At 45.3% G+C, this 21924-nt stretch overlaps 1 protein-coding gene across 2 annotated transcripts in view; it reads left to right on the top strand.

Annotated features, from left to right (window-relative positions):
- The window catches only part of kif26aa (kinesin family member 26Aa), a 41594-nt gene that overhangs the window by 15118 nt on the left and 4552 nt on the right, over nt 1-21924 (top strand). Inside the window, exons 4-13 of one of the 2 annotated variants that reach the window (XM_042503114.1) lie at nt 7565-7760; nt 8589-8795; nt 9386-9479; nt 9626-9900; nt 11087-11270; nt 12261-12417; nt 13073-13235; nt 15495-18549; nt 20312-20502; nt 21674-21694. In XM_042503114.1, the coding sequence (XP_042359048.1) occupies nt 7565-7760; nt 8589-8795; nt 9386-9479; nt 9626-9900; nt 11087-11270; nt 12261-12417; nt 13073-13235; nt 15495-18549; nt 20312-20502; nt 21674-21694 (4543 nt within the window). The remainder of the gene's footprint in view (nt 1-7564; nt 7761-8588; nt 8796-9385; nt 9480-9625; nt 9901-11086; nt 11271-12260; nt 12418-13072; nt 13236-15494; nt 18550-20311; nt 20503-21673; nt 21695-21924) is intronic. The other variant, XM_042503115.1, reaches the window with a different exon arrangement.

Genomic DNA, 21924 nt, shown 5'->3' with positions numbered 1-21924 from the left:
AAAACATCATCAGAAAACTCCAGCAGCTCCACCTGCCTTTGATTTAGCACCTAGAATGAAGGTTTAGTGATGGAGGTTAATGGCAAATACAGAAATAACTGGCAAGTAATGTTTAGTGAAGGAAAATAATTAGTCGTCAAGTAATGGTTCGACCTACTAATGAACCCTTTGCAGCTTCTCGTCCCCGTCTCTGTCCTTCTTTAACGTCTCTGTCCTTCTGTCCTGCCTCTCTGCACTAATTAATAAAAATGTCATTAAAGCAAAAACAAACAAACAAAAAACTTCAAGCAAACAAAAAAATCCTCATCAGCAACAAAAAAATCCAAAAACAAAAAAACAAGCAAACAAAAAAAAACGGTTACATTTTCTCCCAAACGTATTAATGTTAAACGTTACACATAGTGTTACACGTGATTAAATGTCACACAAATACATTTAATACGTTTTTACGTTATCGTGAGATAATAAATAATAAAAATGAAAATAGTCTTGAATAATATCGAGGAATTATTCCTGATATTTGAATATTGTTCAGCTTCATAAAATTTAAACTAAAGTCATAACAGTCTCTTAAAAATGTAACATTTACACTAACTTAAGTTAAATTTTCTTTATTATCTCATTGTGCACATGCGTGCACACGCACACACACACACACGCACGCACGCACACACACGCACGCACACACATACACACACACACACACACACACACACACACACACTCACATGCTGAGTATCTTTGAAGTCCGGCGGTGGGGGCGTCTGTCATCTCATGAAGTATTCATGTAGCATGTCAAGTGTGTGTGTGTGTTTTTTTTTCACGGCTGCTGTGTGTCGACACGGCGAGGAGGCGGGGCTGTGAGGAGAGAGAGAGGGAGGAGGGGGGAGGAGAGGGAGGAGAGGTGAGCGAGGCAGACGGACGGACGGACGGAGGGGAGGAAGGCTGGAGCATCGCCAGTGTTTCCCGGCAACGACATCAGAGAGAGGCAGGAATCCACCCGCTCGTTCCCACCTCTCGATTTTAATCCTTTATTCCTCCTCCTCCTCCGCTGCTGCTGCTCTCCTTCATCCCCCTCTCTCTCTGTGAGTTAGAGGAGGAGGAGGAGGAGGAGGAGGGGTGGAGAGGAAAAGCATTGCGATACTGCAGAACAGACTGAGGAGCTACAGGAGAGAGAGGAGGAGAGGACAGGAGAGAGGGGAAATCAGAGAGAAAAAGGAGAGGTGGATTAAAGAAAGGGACAGAAGGAGGATGGTTTGAAGGAGAAAATGAGATAAAGGAGAGGAAAAGACAAAAGTGAGGAGGAAAATAGGTCGGTGGGAGAGGAGAAGTCAGCGACAGCAAACAGGAGGGAGGAATAATGATGGAGAGGAGGTCGAGTTCAGAGGAGTGAAAGAGGAGAGGAGGAAAGTGAAGGTTAGGAACGACAGATTCAAAGTGGAGGAGTGCAGGTGGAGGTTTGCTGCAACGTTTGGCCGAACGATGCAGCCGGATGGAAAACTGAATCTCTGCAGGACTTTCTCACTTTCTGCTGTTTTTCACGGATTACGTTTCAACGTGAGCTCCTCCTGAAACTTTGGACGACTCAGATGAGACGCAAGAACACGGATGGACACACGGATGGACACACGGACGGACGGAAAGTTCACTGATGTGCGATGCGATAAAGCCGTCAATCTGATAGACTGAAACCTGTTGGAGTATTATGAAGGAAATCCCCCGAGGACTTTGGTGGGAAGATCTCTTGTCTCTCTACGGATGATGAAAGGAGCTATTTTAAAGATTGACCTGGACTGTCGGAGGTATTTTTGATCTACGGACGAAGAGAAATCTTGAAAACTTCCACATTCCTGAAGATACTTTAATTTGATTGACAAACGAGGACATTCTTGGAAAACTCCCACGTTTCCACAGGACTTTTGATTTTACAGATGATAACGGAAGATGAAAAAGAAAAACGGACAGTTTACAGATATTTTAAGGACCGAATCGAACTGTTGGTTACGTTTTTGATGCATGGACGAAGAGAGATCTTGGAAAACTTTCACATTCCTGAAGGTACTTTGCAAGAATTACTCTGGAGAGAGAAAACGTGGGCAAAGTACTCATTCACTAAGATGTAAAAGTAGTTTTACTTGACAAACCAAGAAGACTCCCAAAAAAACTCCCAAATTCATTGAGGACTGGAGAATAATTGGAATCTCTTAGACATGACTTCAGGATTACTGAGGTTTATCATCCCTTCAGGATAAATGAATGCAATTGGACAGATTTGATCGACGAAACAAAAAAAATCTTGGAAAACGCCCGCATGCCTGCTGGGCTCTGGTCGGGATAATGATTTTATGGATTGTAACAGAAATACAGAAAAAAAGGAGAGTTTACAGATATTTTAAGGATTATATCAGACTTTTGGACTCATTTTGGATCTGTGGAAGAGAAATCTTGGAAAACTTCCACATTCCTGAAGGTACTTCGCAAGAAATAGTCTGAAGAGCGAAAACGTGGGTTAACTATTCATTCATTAAGATGTAAAAGTAGATTTATGTGACTGACCAAGAAGAATCTCCCAAAAAACTCCCAAATCCCTTCAGGACTTTGGTAGAGACTGAAGTGATTCTCTCGGACATCCTTTTTGGACAACAGAGGTTTGGTTACAGAGGACAGATTTTATTGATGAAATAAGGAAAATCTTGGAAAATTCCTTCATTTCCACAAGACTTTGGTAGAAGATGATGACTTTACGGACACACGGATGAAGTAACATCTTGAAAAACACATTCACATTCCACAAACCTGAAGTTATTTGTCCAGAATTGCTATAGAAAGAGGACACAGCTGAACAAACCGTTGGTTTACGATGGTGTAAATGTCTACAAGTAGTTTGAAGCGATTAATCGAGAAACATTTTTTTAAAGACTTTTAAAGAGTTTACTTTCTCAACATCTGATAATTTTATACCATCAGATAGATTTCATTGTCAAAAGAAGTAAAATCTTTGAAAACACGCACACGTCTGCAGGATTCTGGTAGAGGACGATGATTTTACAGATAACAGAGGATGGGACAGAAAGACGGAGCGTTTACAGATATTTGAAGGATTGATTTGGACTGTTGGACACTTTGACTCGAATCTCTCCGACATCACGTGAGGATTAAAGAGGTTAGTGTTGGAAGGATGCCGAGGTTCCTCATGTCTTCAGGATAAATTGAAACTGTCGGACGTTTGTTGCAGAGTTACTGATAGATGTGATTGAAACACACAAAATCTTTGAAAACTCCCACATCTACAGGACTCTTGTTGAGGATGATGATTTAACTCACGATAACAGAAGAAAGTACAGAAAAATGGTCAGTTTACAGATATTTAAAAGATAAGTTTGGACTGTTGGAGTTACTTTTTGACGCTTTTAAATTTTCCAAATTCAGTTAAGTTTTAGTGTAAATGAAGCTGCAAAGAGCACATACAAATCACTTACCGATACGTAAAAGCTAAAAAGATATTAGTAGATTTTGTTTACAAACCCAGAAAAACTCTAAATAACAAATTTCTGGAAGAGTTTGGTGACGTTACTTTATAGAAGATAACTGAAGATTTTTAAGACTAAATTGAAAGTGGATGGAAAGACAGTTAACAGGTATTTTAAGGATTAACTGGGATTGATGGAGTAATTTTTAACCACGTTTTAAATCTCCCAAATTTTCTTTTCAAGTTTTTGGTGAGAATGAAAAAATCGCTCACTGAGGCGTATAAATGTAAGTAATTCAAGGAGTTTTTATTGACGAAACCAAGAAAAACTCGGACAAACTCCCAAATTTCCTGAAGAGTTTGGTGACAATGACTCAAATCACCCAGAAACCACTTTACAGAGGAAAACTGAAGTCTCTGATGGATGGACGTCAGTTAACTGATACTTTAGGAGTGAACTGAAGACGCCGGACTGAAATCCTGCTGGAAGCTTGATGGATTTTGGTGAGCAGGACTCGGATTATTTCGACTTCCTCACTGCACGGGAGGAGAGTTTCCGAATACTTGGTGCATTTTGATTGTTGGACTTATTTTTGAGCAAAGTCCTTTTAGGTCTCACAGATTCTCTCAGGTCTTCGGTGAGAATGAAGCTGCAAAGAGCACAAAGCCGCACAAAAATAACTTCTTACTGATATGTTAAAAGCTGTGATTTGAGGATTTTTTGTCGACAAACAAAAAATAATTTCTTCTGAATTTACTGAGAAAGTTAGTGACAATGACTTGAACCACCCAGACGTCATTTAACAGATGATAGCTGAAGTCACTGATGGATGGACGTCAGTTTACTGATATTTTAAGAACTGGATGTTTGAAATCTGGTGGCACCTTCTTCTGGAGTTTGATGAACAGGACTCCGATCATTTGGATTGCCTCATCGGATTAAAGGAAAGTTTACAGAAACAGATTTGATTGATGAACCAAGAAAAACATTTTCTGAGGACTCTGGTGGGAGTGCCCCTGAAAACTGTATGAACAAATCAATCAGTAATTCATAAAAGTTTAATTCCTACGATTGATGATGGTAGAAGACGTTTGAAGAAAGCATGAAAATCTCTCCTGGATTCACTAATTCTCCATCAGATATTGACAGATCGGAAATCTCTGCATCCTTGTTGCAGGAATACCGTTTTTTTGGATTTTGAACGGAGCGACTGGTCTGAACCTTTTTGAAAACTCATCTGAAGTTTTGTAATTCCTGGATAAAACTGTATCTCTGACTCAGCTGCTGTTTGCTCTGCCGCCATGTTTCACTGTCGAGCTCAACTTTCATCGTTCAGCCTCGATGGGATTTATTGATCCGTCCTTGTTGGATTAAATCTTTGCGATGGTGAATGAGGACGAGTTTGGACCTGGTTCCTGTTCAAGGCGGAGAAGTCTGAGCTGATAATAATGGACTGGAAGGAACTGTGAGTATCTCTGTTTCCACCACGTTTAATTTTAATGAGCTTTGAAGACGGTTAAATCATCATCATCATCATCATCAAACCAACGTTTATTCAGGGAAAGTTGGCTGAGAAAAAAGCTGTTTTTGTTACGGGGGGGGGGGGGGGGGGTTACTGTGAGAATTTGGCTCATTTTTCCAGCCGTAATTTTGTCTCAAGTGTCAAGATTTACATAGTTTTCCTGTATTTTGAGAAAAGAAAAAGTTAATTACTAGAATGTGGCGTAATATTGTAATATTGGCTCCAAAAAGCATCAGAATTTGCAGAGTTTCACTGTATTTTGGATACAATATTTAAGTCAGGTGTAAATGTCCGAGAGATGATTGACGAATTAGACGGTTTGAAACGAGCTGCAGAGGAGGAAACAGAGGAGGAAGGAGACGAGGGAACAGGAGGAAACAGAGGAGGAAACAGGAGGAAACAGAGGAGGGAACAGGAGGAAACAGAGGAGGGAACAGGAGGAAACAGAGGAGGAAACGGAGGAGGAAACAGAGGAGGAAGCAGAGGATAAATGTGGTTTATGGGAGGCTGCAGGAGGTGAAACATAAAGTGAGGCCTCCTCGTGCAGCCAGAGGGAGCGTAAACTTTAACGTCGGCCTGTAAAATAACACAAACTCCATCATGTTTAACTGCAGCTGCAGCTTCACGCTGAAATCTGAAGTCTTCATTGGTCTCTGAGGACTCTTTCTGCTGGAGGCTTCAGTATTTCAGTCTCATTATTAACCCTCCGAGTCTCAGCTGAAGATCGTTTTTTTCCCTCGGCTTTTCTCTCCGTCTGCGTCTTTAATCCTAAAAACTGCTCTCTGATTAAATACGGTTTGTGTAAACTGGGAGTTTCTTTTTTCTTGCGGTTTTACTTAAATGTTAAGTAAAGACCAAATATACAAAAAAAAGAAAAGAAAATAATCTCAATAAACTGCCACAAAAACTGTTTTGTGACATTATTTTGAATATGTAATTAAGAAAATTGTAAATATAGTTTTTTGGACATTTTTCTCTTTTTTTTTCCATTCCCATATCACCTTTTACTTTTTTCTTTTTGTTTTTTTCTTGCCATATATACCGTCTAGTAAAACAATAAAACAGACTAAAATATATAAATAAATAAAAAATATTGTTTATATTAGATAAAAGGTAAATGAAAGGAAAACAGTTCAAATAACAATAAATACAAATTTTAAAAATAAAACAATAAACTATCTTGTAAAACAATAAAACAGACTAAGATGTATAGATAAATAGTTAAAGTTAAATGAAAAGCCAAATTAAAAATTTGTCTGATGTGAACATGCGACACATTTTGTCTGCTCGGCAACAAACTCAACATTTCACCGTTTCTGTCTTTATTATTCTTCCTCTTTCACTAACAGCTGATTAAAATGATCGGTAAGCTTGTTTGCTTTTAAACTTCAGTGACAGAAAAGGAAATGACGACTGCAGCTTTTTAATCGTCATCAGCTGTTCCCAACAAGACGTTAATTTTGGGAGAAAGATCATATTTTTGCTCGCTGTGTCGCCTTTTATTGGTCGGGTGCATCACTTATTTTCTGTATTTTGTTCATTTATTAATTCATCGCTCTGATGTCCACTGTTATTAGGTGTCAGGTTTTTTGGGGCTGTCCACATACTTTTGGCCACACGGTTAAGTTGTTGAGTGTGTCTGTGAAGCACCACAGAAGAAGAGAGATGAAACGAAACGAGGAGGCAGATTTTAAAGAAGCTTAAATCAACACAAACCGAGCGGCTGTTAATGAAGTGTAAATGTCACACACACACACACACACACACACACACACACACACACACACACACAGGAACACACACACATACACACACACACACACACGAACACACACACACACACACACACACGAACACACACACACACACACACACAGATAACAACAGTCACCTTGCAGCGCTGCAGTTTATTTCTAGAGTTTGTTGTAGTAAATGTTACACTGTAAACACACACACACACACACACACACATACACACACACTCAGAGTGTGTATTCCCACAGGCTACACTCTGCTGTCCTTCACGGCAGCTGTAATTACACACTCTGCTCTCTGAATGGACTCAGTGAGGAGGAAGAGGAGGATAGAGGGATGAATGATGGTGTGTCTCTGTGTCTCTGTGTGTCCCTGTGTGTCTCTGTGTGTCCCTGTGTGTCTCTGTGTGTCCCTGTGTGTCTCTGTGTGTCTCTGTGTCTCTGTGTCCCTGTGTGTCCCTGTGTGTCTCTGTGTGTCCCTGTGTGTCTCTGTGTCTCTGTGTCCCTGTGTGTCCCTGTGTCTCTGTGTGTCCCTGTGTGTCTCTGTGTGTCCCTGTGTGTCTCTGTGTCTCTGTGTCCCTGTGTGTCCCTGTGTCCCTGTGTCTCTGTGTGTCTCTGTGTCTCTGTGTCTTTGTGTCCCTGTGTGTCCCTGTGTCTCAGTGTGTCCCTGTGTGTCTCTGTGTCCCTGTGTGTCTGTGTGTCCCTGTGTGTCTCTGTGTCTCTGTGTCCCTGTGTGTCCCTGTGTGTCCCTGTGTCTCTGTGTGTCTGTCTGTCTCTGTGTGTCTCTGAGTGTCTCTGATGTGTCCCTCTGTCCTCAGGGCGGCTCAGAAGCTCAGTCTGTCCCGCAGGAAGAAGTCCCAGTCGGGCCCCGGGGCCACCTCGCCCGTTGAGTCCCCGGGGCCCCTGCTGTACACCGGAGGCTTCAGCGGGGCCCTGCAGCTGTCCCCGCCCGCCGTACCACCATGTCTCCTCCGGGCCGGGTCAAAGGTCAAGGACACGCCAGGGATAGGGAAGGTAAGACGTCCTGTTGTCCGTCTTTCTGGAGACGCACGAGGAGAGAGGGACGACTAACGTAACAAAAAATGGCCCCGAAATTAGCAAGAAACGTGAAATGTTACCAAAAAATTACCTGAAAATATCTTTTTAAAACGAAATAAAAGTAAAAAAACAAGACCTTAAAAAACAAAAATAATTATTTTGTAACATAATTTCTTGTCTTGTCTCGTCTCGTCTCGTCTTTTGACATAATTAAATTTTATAAATATAATTTTCTGGACATTTTCTCTGGTTTTTGATTTAATTATCTTCTCCAGATAGTTTTCAGATCATATTTTTATCCTCTTCACTTATTTTTTCGTTTTTCTGGCTGATTTGCTGATGATTTTTTGAGCTTTGAAAACTTATGAAAAGCTGATGTTGATGCGGGCGTTGAAGGGTTAACGTCCCGTCCTCGTGTGCGTGACCTCGCCGCCTGCAGGAGTCCAGCAGTATTCTGTGTATTTTAACGGCTCTGCGGCTGTAGATCAGCTGCTTCCTGTGCAGCGGCGGCGAGGAGGCGATGATTCGCTCCGCCGGCTCGCAGCGACACGTCGTTTAAAAACTGCTGCCTCTCGGATCGTTATTGACTTTAAACTTGACCTCCTCGCCGTCGCCGGGTGCCGACTCAGCGGCTCTGCGACCGGCCAATAAAAACGGGTCGGGCGCAGCGGGCTGATCTGAGGTCAGATGCACAGCTGCTGCGGGTCAGAGGTCACTGCTTTGAGTCTGAACACGGAGACGGCGTCTGTCTGTGATCAGCGGCGTCCTCGCTCCTCCTGACGTGGACTTCCTGTCTCTCCGCAGGTCCGAGTCATGGTCCGGATCTGTTCAGTCCACAGCAGCGAGTCCTCAGAGTCCATGTCCCTCCTCAAGGTGGACGGCAGGAAGAAGCTGCTGACTCTGTGCGAGACGTCGACCGGAGGACAAAGCGCCGCCGCCCAGAGACGATCCGCCGCCGCCGCTCCAAAGACCTTCACCTTCGACGCCATCTTCTCCCAGGATGCATCACAGGTGAGACGAGACGCAGGCGGCTTTAGAGCGCACTGGACGCCATTTTCTCGTCAGAGACGATAAATGTTGGACTGAACAGCTTTTGAATTTTAAAAGAAAAAAACTTAAAAAGAAAAAAACATCTCCAAAAATGTTGTAAAAAAAAAAAAAAAAAGATAAATATTTTCTTAAAAACTCGCTAAAATGTTTTAAGTTGCCAAAATATTTTAAAGAGAAAAACAATAACAAGGAAATGCTTTTTTCTTGAAAAATCCCCCAAAATTTTGAAAGAAAAATCGCCAAAAATTTAAGATGAAAAATCACCAAAAATGATTGTAGAAAAAAATTGTCGCCAGAATGTTTATAAAAAAAACTTTAAAGAAAAACTAAAATCACCAAAATATTTTTTAAAAATTAAATCTCCCAAATTCTTTAAAGAAAAATAAAATAACCAACATTTTTTCCTTAAAATCACAAAAAAAATTAAAAGAAATAAGACTTGCCAAACATTTTGGGAAAAAAAACAGATTTTTTATCCTCATTAAACTCGGTAACAGTGTGGCCCCGCTCTGATGTGATTGGCTGACACGACCTGCTCTGCCTCCTGATAGGCTGAGGTGTGTTCGGGGACGGTGGCTGACGTCATCCAGTCGGTGGTGAACGGAGCCGACGGCTGCATCTTCTGCTACGGACACGCTAACCTGGGTAACATGCACACACACACACACGCATGCACACGCATGCACACGCACACACACATACACACACACACGCACACACACACACACACACACGCACACACAGTTTTCTGATGAATCACATGATGGCTCACATTGACCCCGCCCCCTCAGGTAAGACGTACACCATGATTGGGCGGGACTGCTCCACACAGAGTCTGGGCGTGGCCCCGACAGCCATCTCGTGGCTCTTTAAGGTGATCGAGGAGCGGCGGGAAAAGTCCGGCGCTCGGTTCTCCGTCAGAGTGTCCGCCGTGGAGATCTCCGGCCGGGAGGAGATGCTCAGCGACCTCCTGGCTGAACTGTCCTCCTCCTGCTCAGCGGGGGGCCAGCAGGAGGCCTCGGGCCCCGCAGTGTCTCTGAGAGAAGACCCCCTCTGTGGATCGCAGGTACAGATGCCCCCCCAACCCCAACATGACGCGGCGAGTTTCATCGTGCAAATTTACACCTGTCCTTTCAAAATAAACTTCTGCTCGTTAGATGCATGAAGTCTTTTTTTAAATAAACTTTAAACAAGTGGAGGAGAAAAACAGGAAAGGGTTATAATAACAATAATATATGAATTAAAATAACAATGACTACAATTATTATTTCTTTCTCGAAATGCTCCCTATTTATTTATTGATGTATTTTTATTTGTATTTTATTTTTGAGAAAAACCATAAACTTCTAATAATTTCTTTCTCACTTTCTTTTTCAAAACTATTTTTTGGGTCGTTTTTTTTTTGTCCCCTTTTCCAAATTTCCTGCAGTTTGTGGAAAATCTGTCTCAGAGTTACTCATTTCCTTTAAATCTGTGTTTTCAAAATAAATCAAATTAAAATGGCTTTCAAGGGTTAAAAGGAAGACACGGACAAGAAAGGACAAGTAACAGAGATATCGTTCTAGGTTTCAAAGGGTTAATAAGCTCATTTTCACAGTTTGGGATGAGAACGTGTCGAGTCACCCTGAGGAGTTTCCTCTCCGTCAGACCTCTTCAGCTCCTCCTCCTCCTCCTCCTCCTCCTCCTCACCTCGGGGGACTTTGTCTCTGTCCACAACTGTCCAATTAGTCCTGACCTTGCTCCTTTTATTCTGATTCAGTCAGTTTTCTCTCCGGCTGCTTTTATCTCCTCCTGCTGTAATTTTCTGTCCGCTCGCTTTCTTTCTTTATCAGACCTCGTTCTGTCTCTCGGCTGATGTCTGTTTTATCTCTGCGGTCACGTCGTCTCCGGACGTCTTCACGAGCTCAGAAGTAACGCCCTGCGAACGTCGTAATAACAGCCCACAAAACGAACGTGAGCAGAATAAATAAATAAACGTATCAGCGGCTGCAGATGTAATGACAAATGAGTTGTTTTGGTTTCAACTCGTCATTTTTAACGACTCACTTTAACAACAGCTTCACAAAATAAAGTAAATGTGACTAAAATTTTAATAAGTTTAGACTATTTCTGTTTTTCATTTTTCAGAACATTTTCCTCAGACAAACTCACGTGTCAGATTTTACAGCGTTACAAGAGTTAACATTTTTAACCCACGATTCCTCTGTGAAAACGTCGTCTTAATTCTGAGCTCTCTGTCGTCTCTCCATCAGCTGCAGAACCAGACGGAGCTGCGGGCCACCAGTGCCGAGCGAGCGGCGTTCTTCCTGGACGCCGCGCTGGCAGCGAGGAGGAGCAGCTGGGCGCCGAGCGACCAGGAGGCCCGCAGGAACTCGCACTTCCTGTTCACCCTGCACCTGAACCAGGAGAGGCTGGACAAGAGCAGCAAGGCTGCAGGTCTGTGTGTGTGTGTGTGTGTGTGTGTGTGTGTGAGAGAGAGAGAGAGATGTTTGGCGTATTTGAATCAAGAACATCAGTTTGGAACGAGTAAAACCGTAAAACTCCAAAAAGACGCCCGGTCCCGGCCTGTCTGTGTTAGAGGCTGTCTCTGGGTACCGTGGTTACCGTGGTTACGTGCAGCTCATTGTTATATATAAACCGTGTTGTTGTTGTCGGTTAGCTGCTAAGGTCAAACACACAGCTGTTTAAATATTTGGACGTTCACCTGCTGCCGGTTATGTTGACGGACGAGGGAGCAAAACTGCAGTGGCGCCGCTCAGCATCACACATGCAGGCGGAGGAGATCCAGGGTCGGAGACGTCGCCGTAGAAACGACCTCATGTGACGGCGAAGCCTCCAGCTGCAGCAGCTCCATCAGCTGACTCTCCTCCCTCTGCTGCTTATTAGCTTCGTCTGACGAGCTCGACGAGAACGTTAACGAGCGACGAGGCCTCGCTCACGCCGCCCACCTGTTACGGCGGCGCCTCCTCAGCAGCTCTCCGTGTTTCTCTGCTGCTGGAATAAATCTGCATGATGAGCAGAAAGTGCCGCTGTCAGCGGTTTGTAAATGTTGCTGATGCGAGCGGCCGATGGTCCTCGCCATCGGCCGTGACTTAATGAGACGAAGCAACAAGAGAAAACCGAGGCCAGATCTGAGCGGCTCGCGGACGTTTGTCCCACAGCTTCTGTCCACCGTGAGACGTGACGGAGAGGGGAGGACGCAGCTAACGTTTTGTCTTTTCAGTTGATGAATGACTTTAAACAGCTGATCAATTATTCAAACAGCCATTGATTATGTTTCTGCCCATGAAGGAATCCAATAATTGATCATTTAACCCTCTGATGGCTGCAGCTCTAACGAGACGTCCCTCTCTGTCTCTGTCTGTCTGTCTCTGTGTGTCTCTGTCTGTCTGTCTCTGTCTCTGTATGTCTCTGTGTCCCCCTCAGTGTCCGGGCGGAGCCGTCTCCACCTGTTGGACCTGGGCAGCTGTGAGACAGACATCAGCAGGACCAGAGAGGGGGGCGGAGCTCAGTGTTTGTCTCTGTCCGCGCTCGGGAACGTCGTCCTCGCCCTCGCCAACGGAGCCAAGCACGTCCCCTATAGGTAACCGCCTGCATGCTAATGACCCACAGAGGTCAAAGGTCACAGATGGACTGATGGTCCCCATGAGGACGGAGACAAGGACAGAGTCAGAGCGATGTTTATTTAATGAGTCGGCTGATTCACAGGCGGACTTTCTGTCTTCAGGGTTTATTTCAGCCTTTTGTCTCCGTTTCTGTTTTTAACTCTTTAAATCAAAAGTAAATGAACAATAAAAACAAGGAAATTACTTAAAAATTAGCAAGACAAGAAAGTTAAAAACATCAATAAACAAAACACCTGAAAAATACAACAAAAAACAACAAACAAAAAAAATTACCTTAAAATTAGCAAGAAAATAAAAGTGAAAATTACCTGAAAAGCTGCTTTCAAAGGGTTAAATCACATGAAAGCTGACGTGAACGCGCTCTCTCTCACGTTTAATTTCAGATATTTGCGTCAAACAGCCGCTCGGCTCATTTGGCAGCTCGTTACAGGAGCTGACTCAGCAGTTTGGATGAGATCAGGTTGTTATCGGCTGGATTTCCGACCTCAGATCAGATCAGGAGGCTCAAAGTCACGACTGTGAGATGAGAGGTGGCTGCTGGGTAATGAACTCTCTCAGGCTCGCCTCTCTTCTTTTTTTCGGCTAACGAGGTTTTCTTGATGTTTTATTCAGGGACAGTAAGCTCACCATGCTGCTCGGCCAATCCCTCGGAAACATCAACTGTCGAACCACCATGATCGCCCACATCTCCGACTCCCCCGCCAACTACATGGAGACGCTGACCACGCTGCAGCTGGCCGCCCGCGTCCACCGCATGAGGAAGAAGAAGTGCAAGGTGCTCCAGCTTCACTCCGCTTTTGTTCAGCTTTTATTCAGCTTTAATTCAGCTTTTATTCAGCTTTAATTCAGCTTTTATTCAGCTTTAATTCAGCTTTATTCCGATTTTTATTCAATTTTTATTCAGTTTTTATTCAGCTCTTTAATTCCATTTTTATTTCACTCTATTATTTTTTTAAAAATTAAATTTTAATTCCGTTTTATTGCGTTATTCAGCTTTTTAAAAAGATTTTACTCAGCTTTTATTTAATTTTTATTCAGTTTTTTATTCATTTTCTTTATTCTGTGTTTTAGTACATTTTGTAATAATAAATAGTAGTTATAATAATATAACGCAACGCACAATAAAACGCATGTTTCTGGGTTTTAGGACATTTCTAGTATTTTAGGACATCAGTGTCTCAGCTGTGTCCTCTGTCGGGGGGGGGGATCTTTTTTTGATCAACAAGTTCTGTTTTGATGATCTAATTTGAGAGTAAAAGGACCAAAACGATTCACAAAAAGGCACAAAAAGGCACAAAATTGAGCTTGTGTGTCAAAAGGTTTTGGATAAAAACATGAACCTCCGTCTCCGACTGACCTCGTTCACAGTAGACCGGAATCAGACCTGCGACTTTGGCACGAAAAACCACAAATTGCAAACATGACAATAAAAGAATAAACGGACGTGTTTATGTTGGTGGACACCCTGCAGCTGTCCAACAAAGACACGTCAACACCTGCAGCAGCACGTCTCGGTCTCTGTCGCCCTTCAGTCTGACGGCTTCCAAAATAAATCAGCCTTTTTCTGTTTGAGCCCAAAAACATGAAACACGTTTGTCTGAGCAGGTCCACACGTCAGCTCCACCCGTCAGTGGATTTTTAACGACGTTTAAAACATTGAACTTTGTGGGAGGAAACATTTAAAACGCTGCGAGGGAACAATTGTTTCTTATTTTCATGAATAAAACATGTCGGGGAACAGAGAACAGCGATGGATGCGGTGTGATGTAATGACCTTTTCCAGGATGGAAAAGCGCTCGGCGTTTTTTCCGAGATGTTTGGAGTGATGTGACTTTCTGATTTCCTCCCCGTCGTACAGAAGTTTCCATGGATACCAGATATGTCGGCTAAATAACAGCGGGATGTGACTGACATTTAAATGTAACGGAGCAGAGAGAAAACGGCACCTTTGGGCTGAAAAATCATTTTTCTCTCTGAGATCTGACAGGAAACACAGGCGACACGTCACAGAGCTGAAAATCACTGCTGTCAGAAAATCATCTGATCGATAATGTAAATCTGTGACTGACTCATACGGAGAGAATTCAGTGAGCTTGTTTCTACCGTGATACGATCAGGGTTTGGACGGTCATGTTTTAGAAAATAAATGATGCCCTGAAAGTTTTGGAAAAGTGTAATTTTGTTTCACAAACCTTTATAATAACACATGAATTCCTCAAAGACTGTCAGAACTTAAAAATCCAGCAATAATTTCTGTTTTTACAGATTCTGGCTGTAATGAATGGTGTCATTTTAGTGATTTTCACCAAAATTAAAAAAAATAAAATTGCCAGCATTTTGTCTTTAAAAATTGCAAAAAAGTTTTAAAGGAAAAAACAATCACTAAAACTTCTTCTTTCAAAATGGATGAAAAATTGCAAAAACAGAAATATCACCAAATCCTTTTTTTTAAATGACAAAAAAAGAAATTAAGAAAAATAAATCACCAAAAATCTTTAACTAAAAATGCAATAAAATAAATATTTTATTTAAAGTTGTATGCCCCTCCTCAATGTTTAAATTATTGTCCCTTAGTTATATTTAAATATGATATAATCTTGTTCTGAATTAATCATTTTTTTTATAAATAATGTATCTTTTGAATAAAGCTATTACATAGTAATGAAATGATGAGGCTTATCGGTGGTTGTTTCAGAGAACGTTCAGTCTTTAATATTTGCCTCAGATTCAGAGAAAGTCGTGAAAAAGTTGTAAATGTATTGATCTAAAATGTGAACGCTGCCTGTGTGACAGATGATCGATGCTCCTGAGGGGACGGAGCCGCTGAGCTCAAACTGATGCTCACTCTCATTAGAGGCCGAGTGTGCGTTTTAATGATTGAAAAATCTGTACGGTTACAGTCTGATTCGTCTCATTGACGTTTCCTTTAATCCAGCCCGCAGCGAACACTTTTAACCCTGCGCGGTATCGACAGGACGGAGTCAGGCTGCTCGCTGCTCTCTTTGTGTGTTAATTATTTCTGTCCTCTCTGCAGTACGCCTCCAGCTCGTCCGGAGGGGAGAGCTCCTGCGAGGAGGGCCCGTCCCATCGGCCCCCTCATCTTCGGCCCTTCCACCCTCGCACCGTGGCCCTCGACCCGGACACGCCCCTGCTGCTCTCCAGCGACCCCGACTACTCCTCCAGCAGCGAACACTCCTGCGACACCGTCATCTACGTCGGGCCCGGTGGGGCCGCCGTCTCGGACCGAGAGCTGAGCGACAACGAGGGGCCGCCTTCCTTCGTCCCCATCATCCCGTCACTGAACAAAAAGCGAATTAAAGACGCCCCCAGGTCTGACGGAGACCACTTTAAGTGCAACACGTTTGCGGAGCTGCAGGAGCGACTGGACTGCATCGATGGCAGCGAGGGTCCGGCCATGTTCAGCTCTGAGGCCAAAGCAGCAGCGTTCAGGACTGGAGCTGCGAAACCCACAGAGGCAACGTCTCCGCCCAGATCCGACCAGAACTCCTCCCGCGGGATATTAGAAAGCACACCAACCACAAGCACAAACAAACCAGATCAGGAACAGTCCAGAGGCCCTTCAGCTAGCGGCCTCACGGACGCTTCCAAACGGACGAGTGCAGACGGGGAGAAACTTTCAGCTGCCGCTATTCAGCCCTTTGCGGTAAAACAAGGAGGGCCTTCCTGCCAGGCCTCAGAGCCCGTGGTGAGAGAGAAGGTCTACCTCAGAGGAGGCGTCCCCAAGCCGTCAGCCTCGCCGTCCTTACCCAGGATGTCCAGAGCAGCGTCTCAGCCTGGGGAGCCCGCAGGCAGGACCCCTCCAGTGGGAATGAGTCAACCACTGGGGTCCCCCAACATGGAGAGGGCCCACAGTCTGCGGGCCGCTCTGTTGGGAAGAGGCCTGGACACGGACTTTCTAAGGACGACCGTCACTCTGCAGCAGCCCGTGGAGCTGAACGGCGAGGACGAGCTGGTCTTCACAGTCGTGGAGGAGCTTCCACACGGCCTCGTCCCGGACAACGGCCGCCCCTCCAACCTCCTCCGCTTCAACACTCTGCAGACCCCCGGCTCCCGGCCTGTGAGCATCATCAGCAGCATCAACGACGAGTACGACGCCTACACGTGTCAGCAGGGAGCTGCGGGGCCCGGGGTGGATGTTGGCACTGAATGCCAGGAAGTGCCCTTACCCCAACATTGCAAAAAGCACTCAACGGACTCGTGCCCAAGTGAAGCGACTGCTGATTCAGCTGAGGGTGAATTTTCAACCAGCAGGCTTTACATGAGGGACAAAACTCTGTCTTCAGAGAGTTCGTCCATGCTAACCTTGCCGAGTATGCCCCATAAACAGACGTTCCTGCAGCACGGCATCAAGAGCTCCCTGAACGACAGCGGCGTCTGTTTCTCTGAGCTGGACAGCGACCCTGCTACTCCAAACAAACCCGCTCTTACCAAACGCCCCTCCTCCCCCGACTCGACCAAAGCCTCACCCAAAGGCTCTGTCAAGGTGAGAGCCAGCGCTCCAAACACTCCAGTGTCCGCCCCCCACGCCGCCCATTCCAGTCTTCCCAGGAAAAACAAGCCTACCTCGTCGTCAGCTGCCGGCTGCAGCAGACCGGAGGGCAGACATGAGGACTTTTTGCTTCAGGGAAGCAGCCAGTTTGATCCCAGAGGGGTTGAGTTCCTCTCTGCAGGTAAGCCACCAAGATGTGGCGTGAGTAGTGTTTCCTCTAAGAGGCCTGGAGGGAATAGTAACAGCGTACCTCGCCCCCCAAAGACACAGATGTCTTCAGCTCAAAGGGTCGTGGATGGATGTGAGAAGTCCAGCAGCCGGAGAGGAGACACTCTGATCAAGCTGCCACGACTCACTCGAGGCGCAACGACTCTGGGAACCGTCTCCGTTCCTCAGAGCTCTGAACTGAAGTGGGGTCATGAGGGCGCTTCAGTGACAAGTACACTGAGGTTTTCATCTCTGGGAAAAAAGTCAAACGGGCAGAAAAGCAGCGTGATCTCCAAGTCTGGGTCTGGAAACATCTCCCCTCCCGCTCCGCCCATCAGACAGTCAAGCCAAGAACAAAAGACAAGGACTGCACCATCTCCAAGTGCCTTAAAAACGAGCAGCGACACCGGGAAGTTCCCTAAAACGTCCACCTCAGAGGAAGAATTTAACGTCAGGCTGCGGGCGGAGTCATTCAGCCACAGGACATCTAGTCTGAAGACTGAACAAGGCTCTGTGAGGACGTCTTCCAGCCCGAAGACACGAGGGATGAGAGCTGAGTCTTCCAGGTACTTTGGGAGTCTGATGTCTCTGGAGACAGCTGGGTCCAAGCCTGAACCGTCCAGTGGAGCTACTTTAGGAGGCAGATCCAACAGATCAGTGCCGAGACTCGGGGTTCCAGCCTCCACCGTCTCATCTGCGTCCCAGCCGCCTCCTGCTGTGTTTGCTCAAAGTAAACTGGTGCAGGTCAAAGGCAGCAGCAGCTCCCGGACAGCGTTCTCTGCTGGATCCAAGGTTCGGACTCTTTCTGCCAGCAGCTCCAAAACTCTGAGCTCTCCAAAACCTCCTGAGAACGCAGCTGGACGCAGCCCGTCTCCAACCGGCAAGTCCCCGGCTCGGACAGGAGCCAAGGCGGGGAGAGGCACCGTCATGGGCACAAAGCAGGCCATCAGCAGGGCCGCCAACAGCCGGGTCAGCGAGCTCGCCACCGGCAGCCAAAGGAAGCAGCTCAGCAGGAGCCCCGGAGGAACAGGAAGCGACGGCACCGACAGCGGGACAAGCAGCGTCAGCGGGTCGCCGATCAACACGCCGCTGCCATCACCGTACAGCAAGATCACCGCGCCTCGCAGGCCGCAGCGCTACAGCAGCGGGCACGGCAGCGACAACAGCAGCATCCTGAGTGGGGAGCTGCCGCCCGCCATGGGCCGCACCGCCCTGTTCTACCACAGCGGGGGCAGCAGCGGCTACGAGAGCATGATCCGGGACAGCGAGACCACCGGCAGCACCTCCTCGGCCCATGACTCCATGAGCGAGAGCGGAGCGTCCTCGTCCAACAGAAGCAGAGTGTCCAAATCTCCCAAAAAGAGAGGAAACGGTGAGTCTGCTTTTGTCAAGTAGTACTAGTATTATTTTATTACAGCATGATGATGTCATCAACCATTAACAATATTCTTAGCCCCGCCCCCCTCCCCAAGTTGGCGCCAGTGTTAGTAAGTAACACATGTTGATTAGTGAGGCAAAGAAAACCAGTAACCAAACTTGTACAAACCTTGTGGCGGTTTGTCGAGGCGTGTTGTGTCAGACTGTAGCCGCAGCTCCATGTTTCAGTAAACACGTTAGTAAACAGTAGAGCGCAACACGGAGGACGAAGACGGTCGAGCTCCAGCTGCAGACGCACGGTTAGGGAAGAGATCGGGGGTGGGGCTTGGTAACGTCTTTTTTTTATCTCTTTTACTTATTCAGTCTCTCTTTTAAACTTTGTGCCGATTTAATTTGGAACGATGTTTGAGGTGATTGGACGGAGGCGTAAACATTTGTTAGAGTGGCTGAAGCAGACTGCAGTCCGCCTTATCGAGAGCTCTTCAAATATCACATTTAATTCTTCATTATTAATTATTTTTGGATGTTTGCTTATATAAATATTTCGGGTTTGTATCGTGTTTGATTGTTTGAGCCTCTGGCTTCTTGACCTCTCCTGACACATTTTTTCATCAGGATTTTATGCAGTTTTTAATTGTGTATAAATAAATAAACTTGACTTAACACAGTGTAACACAACGAAACATAATGTCACGTAACTAAACTAAACGTGTAGTTCTTTTATAGCCTAATGTTAGCTTTTTGCCGCAGAGTCTTTATTTTTCTGCAATAATCCAAAATCTATCAGAAAAATCTCACGTGCTTTTAGACGAGATAACCAGGGCGACGCTAACTTCAGAAAATCTTTACAGCAGCAGCTCCTGCAGAGGAACAACCGAGCGAATCCTTCAGAGAGCGAGGACATCACTTTTTCATCTCATCCAATTATTATTGAAATGAGTCAGAAATCAAAGTCAACGGCAGAAGTTTGACGCTCAGATGTGACATTGAGTTTCTATCGATTCAGTGAAGGAGCCATCATGTATGTGACTCGATGCTGAAGCGTTCGCTCAGAGCGTCACGACGGGATGAGAGCAGCCTCGTGTTTTCATGAACGCCGAGCACGGTTCTGACTGTCACTTTATCTCTCGCCGCGGCGTTATCCCAACATCTACATCCACGCTCATCGTCGGGCCGCTGTAGTGTACTCTGCCTCCGCTGATTGTGATCGCAGCGTCTGGCCTGCAGCAGGTCAGGCAGCCTGATGCATACGGAAGCGGCGCCGTGTGATCTGCCGCCAGTCTGAGGATCTGCACACGTTTCTGCCTCATGAATGTTTCATGAAGCCGCTGTGATTCCCGGAGTACATATCCAACTCCAATTATCACCCACACACACCCCTCCATTCACCACACACACACACACACACACACACACACCGTGGCGTCCTCGCTCACAGACGCTGGATGTGAACGATCAGTGAAGGCTCCGTGTTTGTGCTGTTGCTGTTTTTGTTTTTTTTCTCGGCGGTCGTGATAATCGTTAAATGAATTTGTTCTGTGACAGCCGCGTCTTCAGTCATTAAAAATGAGACGGAGGTCTTCAGTTCGGCGGCGGCCGTTGTAAACCTTATCAGCGGCGTGAACGGTTGTTGCCGCGGAGCCGTGATGGAGGCGCTAAACTGATGAAGACGATGAGACTAATTAAAGGTAATGAGCTGTGCGGCCGTCTGTCACATCCTCCACCAGATAAAACGTTTCTGTCCTTTTACTCTTCAGGTTTCCTGCGGCGGCGGCTGATCCCGGCTCCCCTCCCGGACACTTCCTCTCTGGGCAGGAAGGTCGGAGGTCAGTGGGTGGACCTGCCCCCGCTGGGCGGCGCCCTGAAGGAGCCCTTCGAGATAAAGGTGTACGAGATCGACGACGTGGAGCGCCTGCAGAGGAGGAGGGAGGTGGTGACGGGGTCAGAGGTGAGGAGGTCAGGAGGAGCTTCGTCTGTACGAACGCCGCTCTGCCGTTTACAGCTGTCCATGTTGATCAGATCAGGAAGAAACAAAAAGTCCCAAAAATACCGAGAGAAAACTAACTCTGGACCAGTTCGGTTTAGAAAACACGGTTTGTGTTCTCGTGTTGTGGTCGGGTGTTGTATGACGTACAGTATGTCGCACACGTCACATCACATGGCGTACTTCCCCGACATAATTCATGTATTTAACCCTTTGAAACCTGAGCAAAAAGTCCTGGTTTCTGTCAGAATCATCAGTCGACAAACAAGGCATGACAAAAGACAAAAATAATAAAGAAAATGGACTTCGCAGAAAAAGTGCTTCTTTAAAAATCGTTTCTAAAGATTTTTAGAGAATAACAAAGAAAAAAAGAAACATGCCTTAAAAGACGCGTCTTCTTTAAAAAAATCTGTAAAATAAATACAAAGCAGCCATTTAAAGCTGCGAGCTCCTCCCCTAAAGTCCCGCAGTGATTTTTAAATTTTCAGTTCTAATCCTGTTATGAATTCTTGTTTTTTAAATAATATATATTTAAAAAAGATTTTATATAGTAATGAAAAAGAATTGATAAGGAGAATCAGAGAATGTTTGGTCTTTAAATTCCTTTAAAGTCCTGGAAAAGTCACTGAAATTTATTGGTGAAACCTGCTAATAACGGAGTGATCAAATTCCGACCAAATGGGTTAATCAATCAAACGTGAGAGTAGTTTAAAAGGGTCAGAGCTTTGATTTAATATGAGGATCGTATCAGAGCTCACACGTCTTCACGCCGGCCTTCGTTTCAGCGAGCAGCCCGAGGCGGCTTCATCTCAGTCAGTTACAGCTGAGTTTTAATTGGTTTAGATGGAGTGATGGCTGCAGCAGGAGGAGGAGGAGGAGGAGGGAGGAGGAAGAGGAGGAGGAGGAGGAGGAGGCAGTGATGGATGAAGGCTCGTCCTCGGCTGGTCGGTCTTTACGGCCGTCGCCTCTCTGTGTTAACGGCTCGTTAACCTTCAGTGAAAAGTGTGTCGAGGAACCAAAGACGTTAGTTCAGCTGCAGGAGCTCTGATTTATTTCAGAGAAACATGGTGTGGTCTTTATCAGTGCGTGATCTTCCTCTTCCTCTTCTTCTTCTTCTCTCTCTGTTTCTCTGCAGCCGTTCCACGACGTCGAGAAGGTGAGTTTGAGGAGTTTCCCAAACTAATCATCATCCATCCCATAAAGACCTTTTCCCTCCTCAGAGAAAGTCCGTTAATTCCAGTTTGAATCCACTTATTGATCCAGATCCGCTAAATGTTCAGTACGTGTCCTTTATTAACCCTTTGAAACCTGGATCATTTAGAGGCCTTTTACAAATATATAAAAAACCTTTGACACGTGAGCACTTTGGTTTGATTTGGTTTAAAT

This window comes from Plectropomus leopardus, chromosome 16, assembly GCF_008729295.1.
Source record: "Plectropomus leopardus isolate mb chromosome 16, YSFRI_Pleo_2.0, whole genome shotgun sequence".
Taxonomy (NCBI): Eukaryota; Metazoa; Chordata; class Actinopteri; order Perciformes; family Serranidae; genus Plectropomus; species Plectropomus leopardus.
The sequence above is the reverse complement of the archived record's forward strand: the minus strand, read 5'-3'. Positions and strand labels throughout refer to the sequence as shown.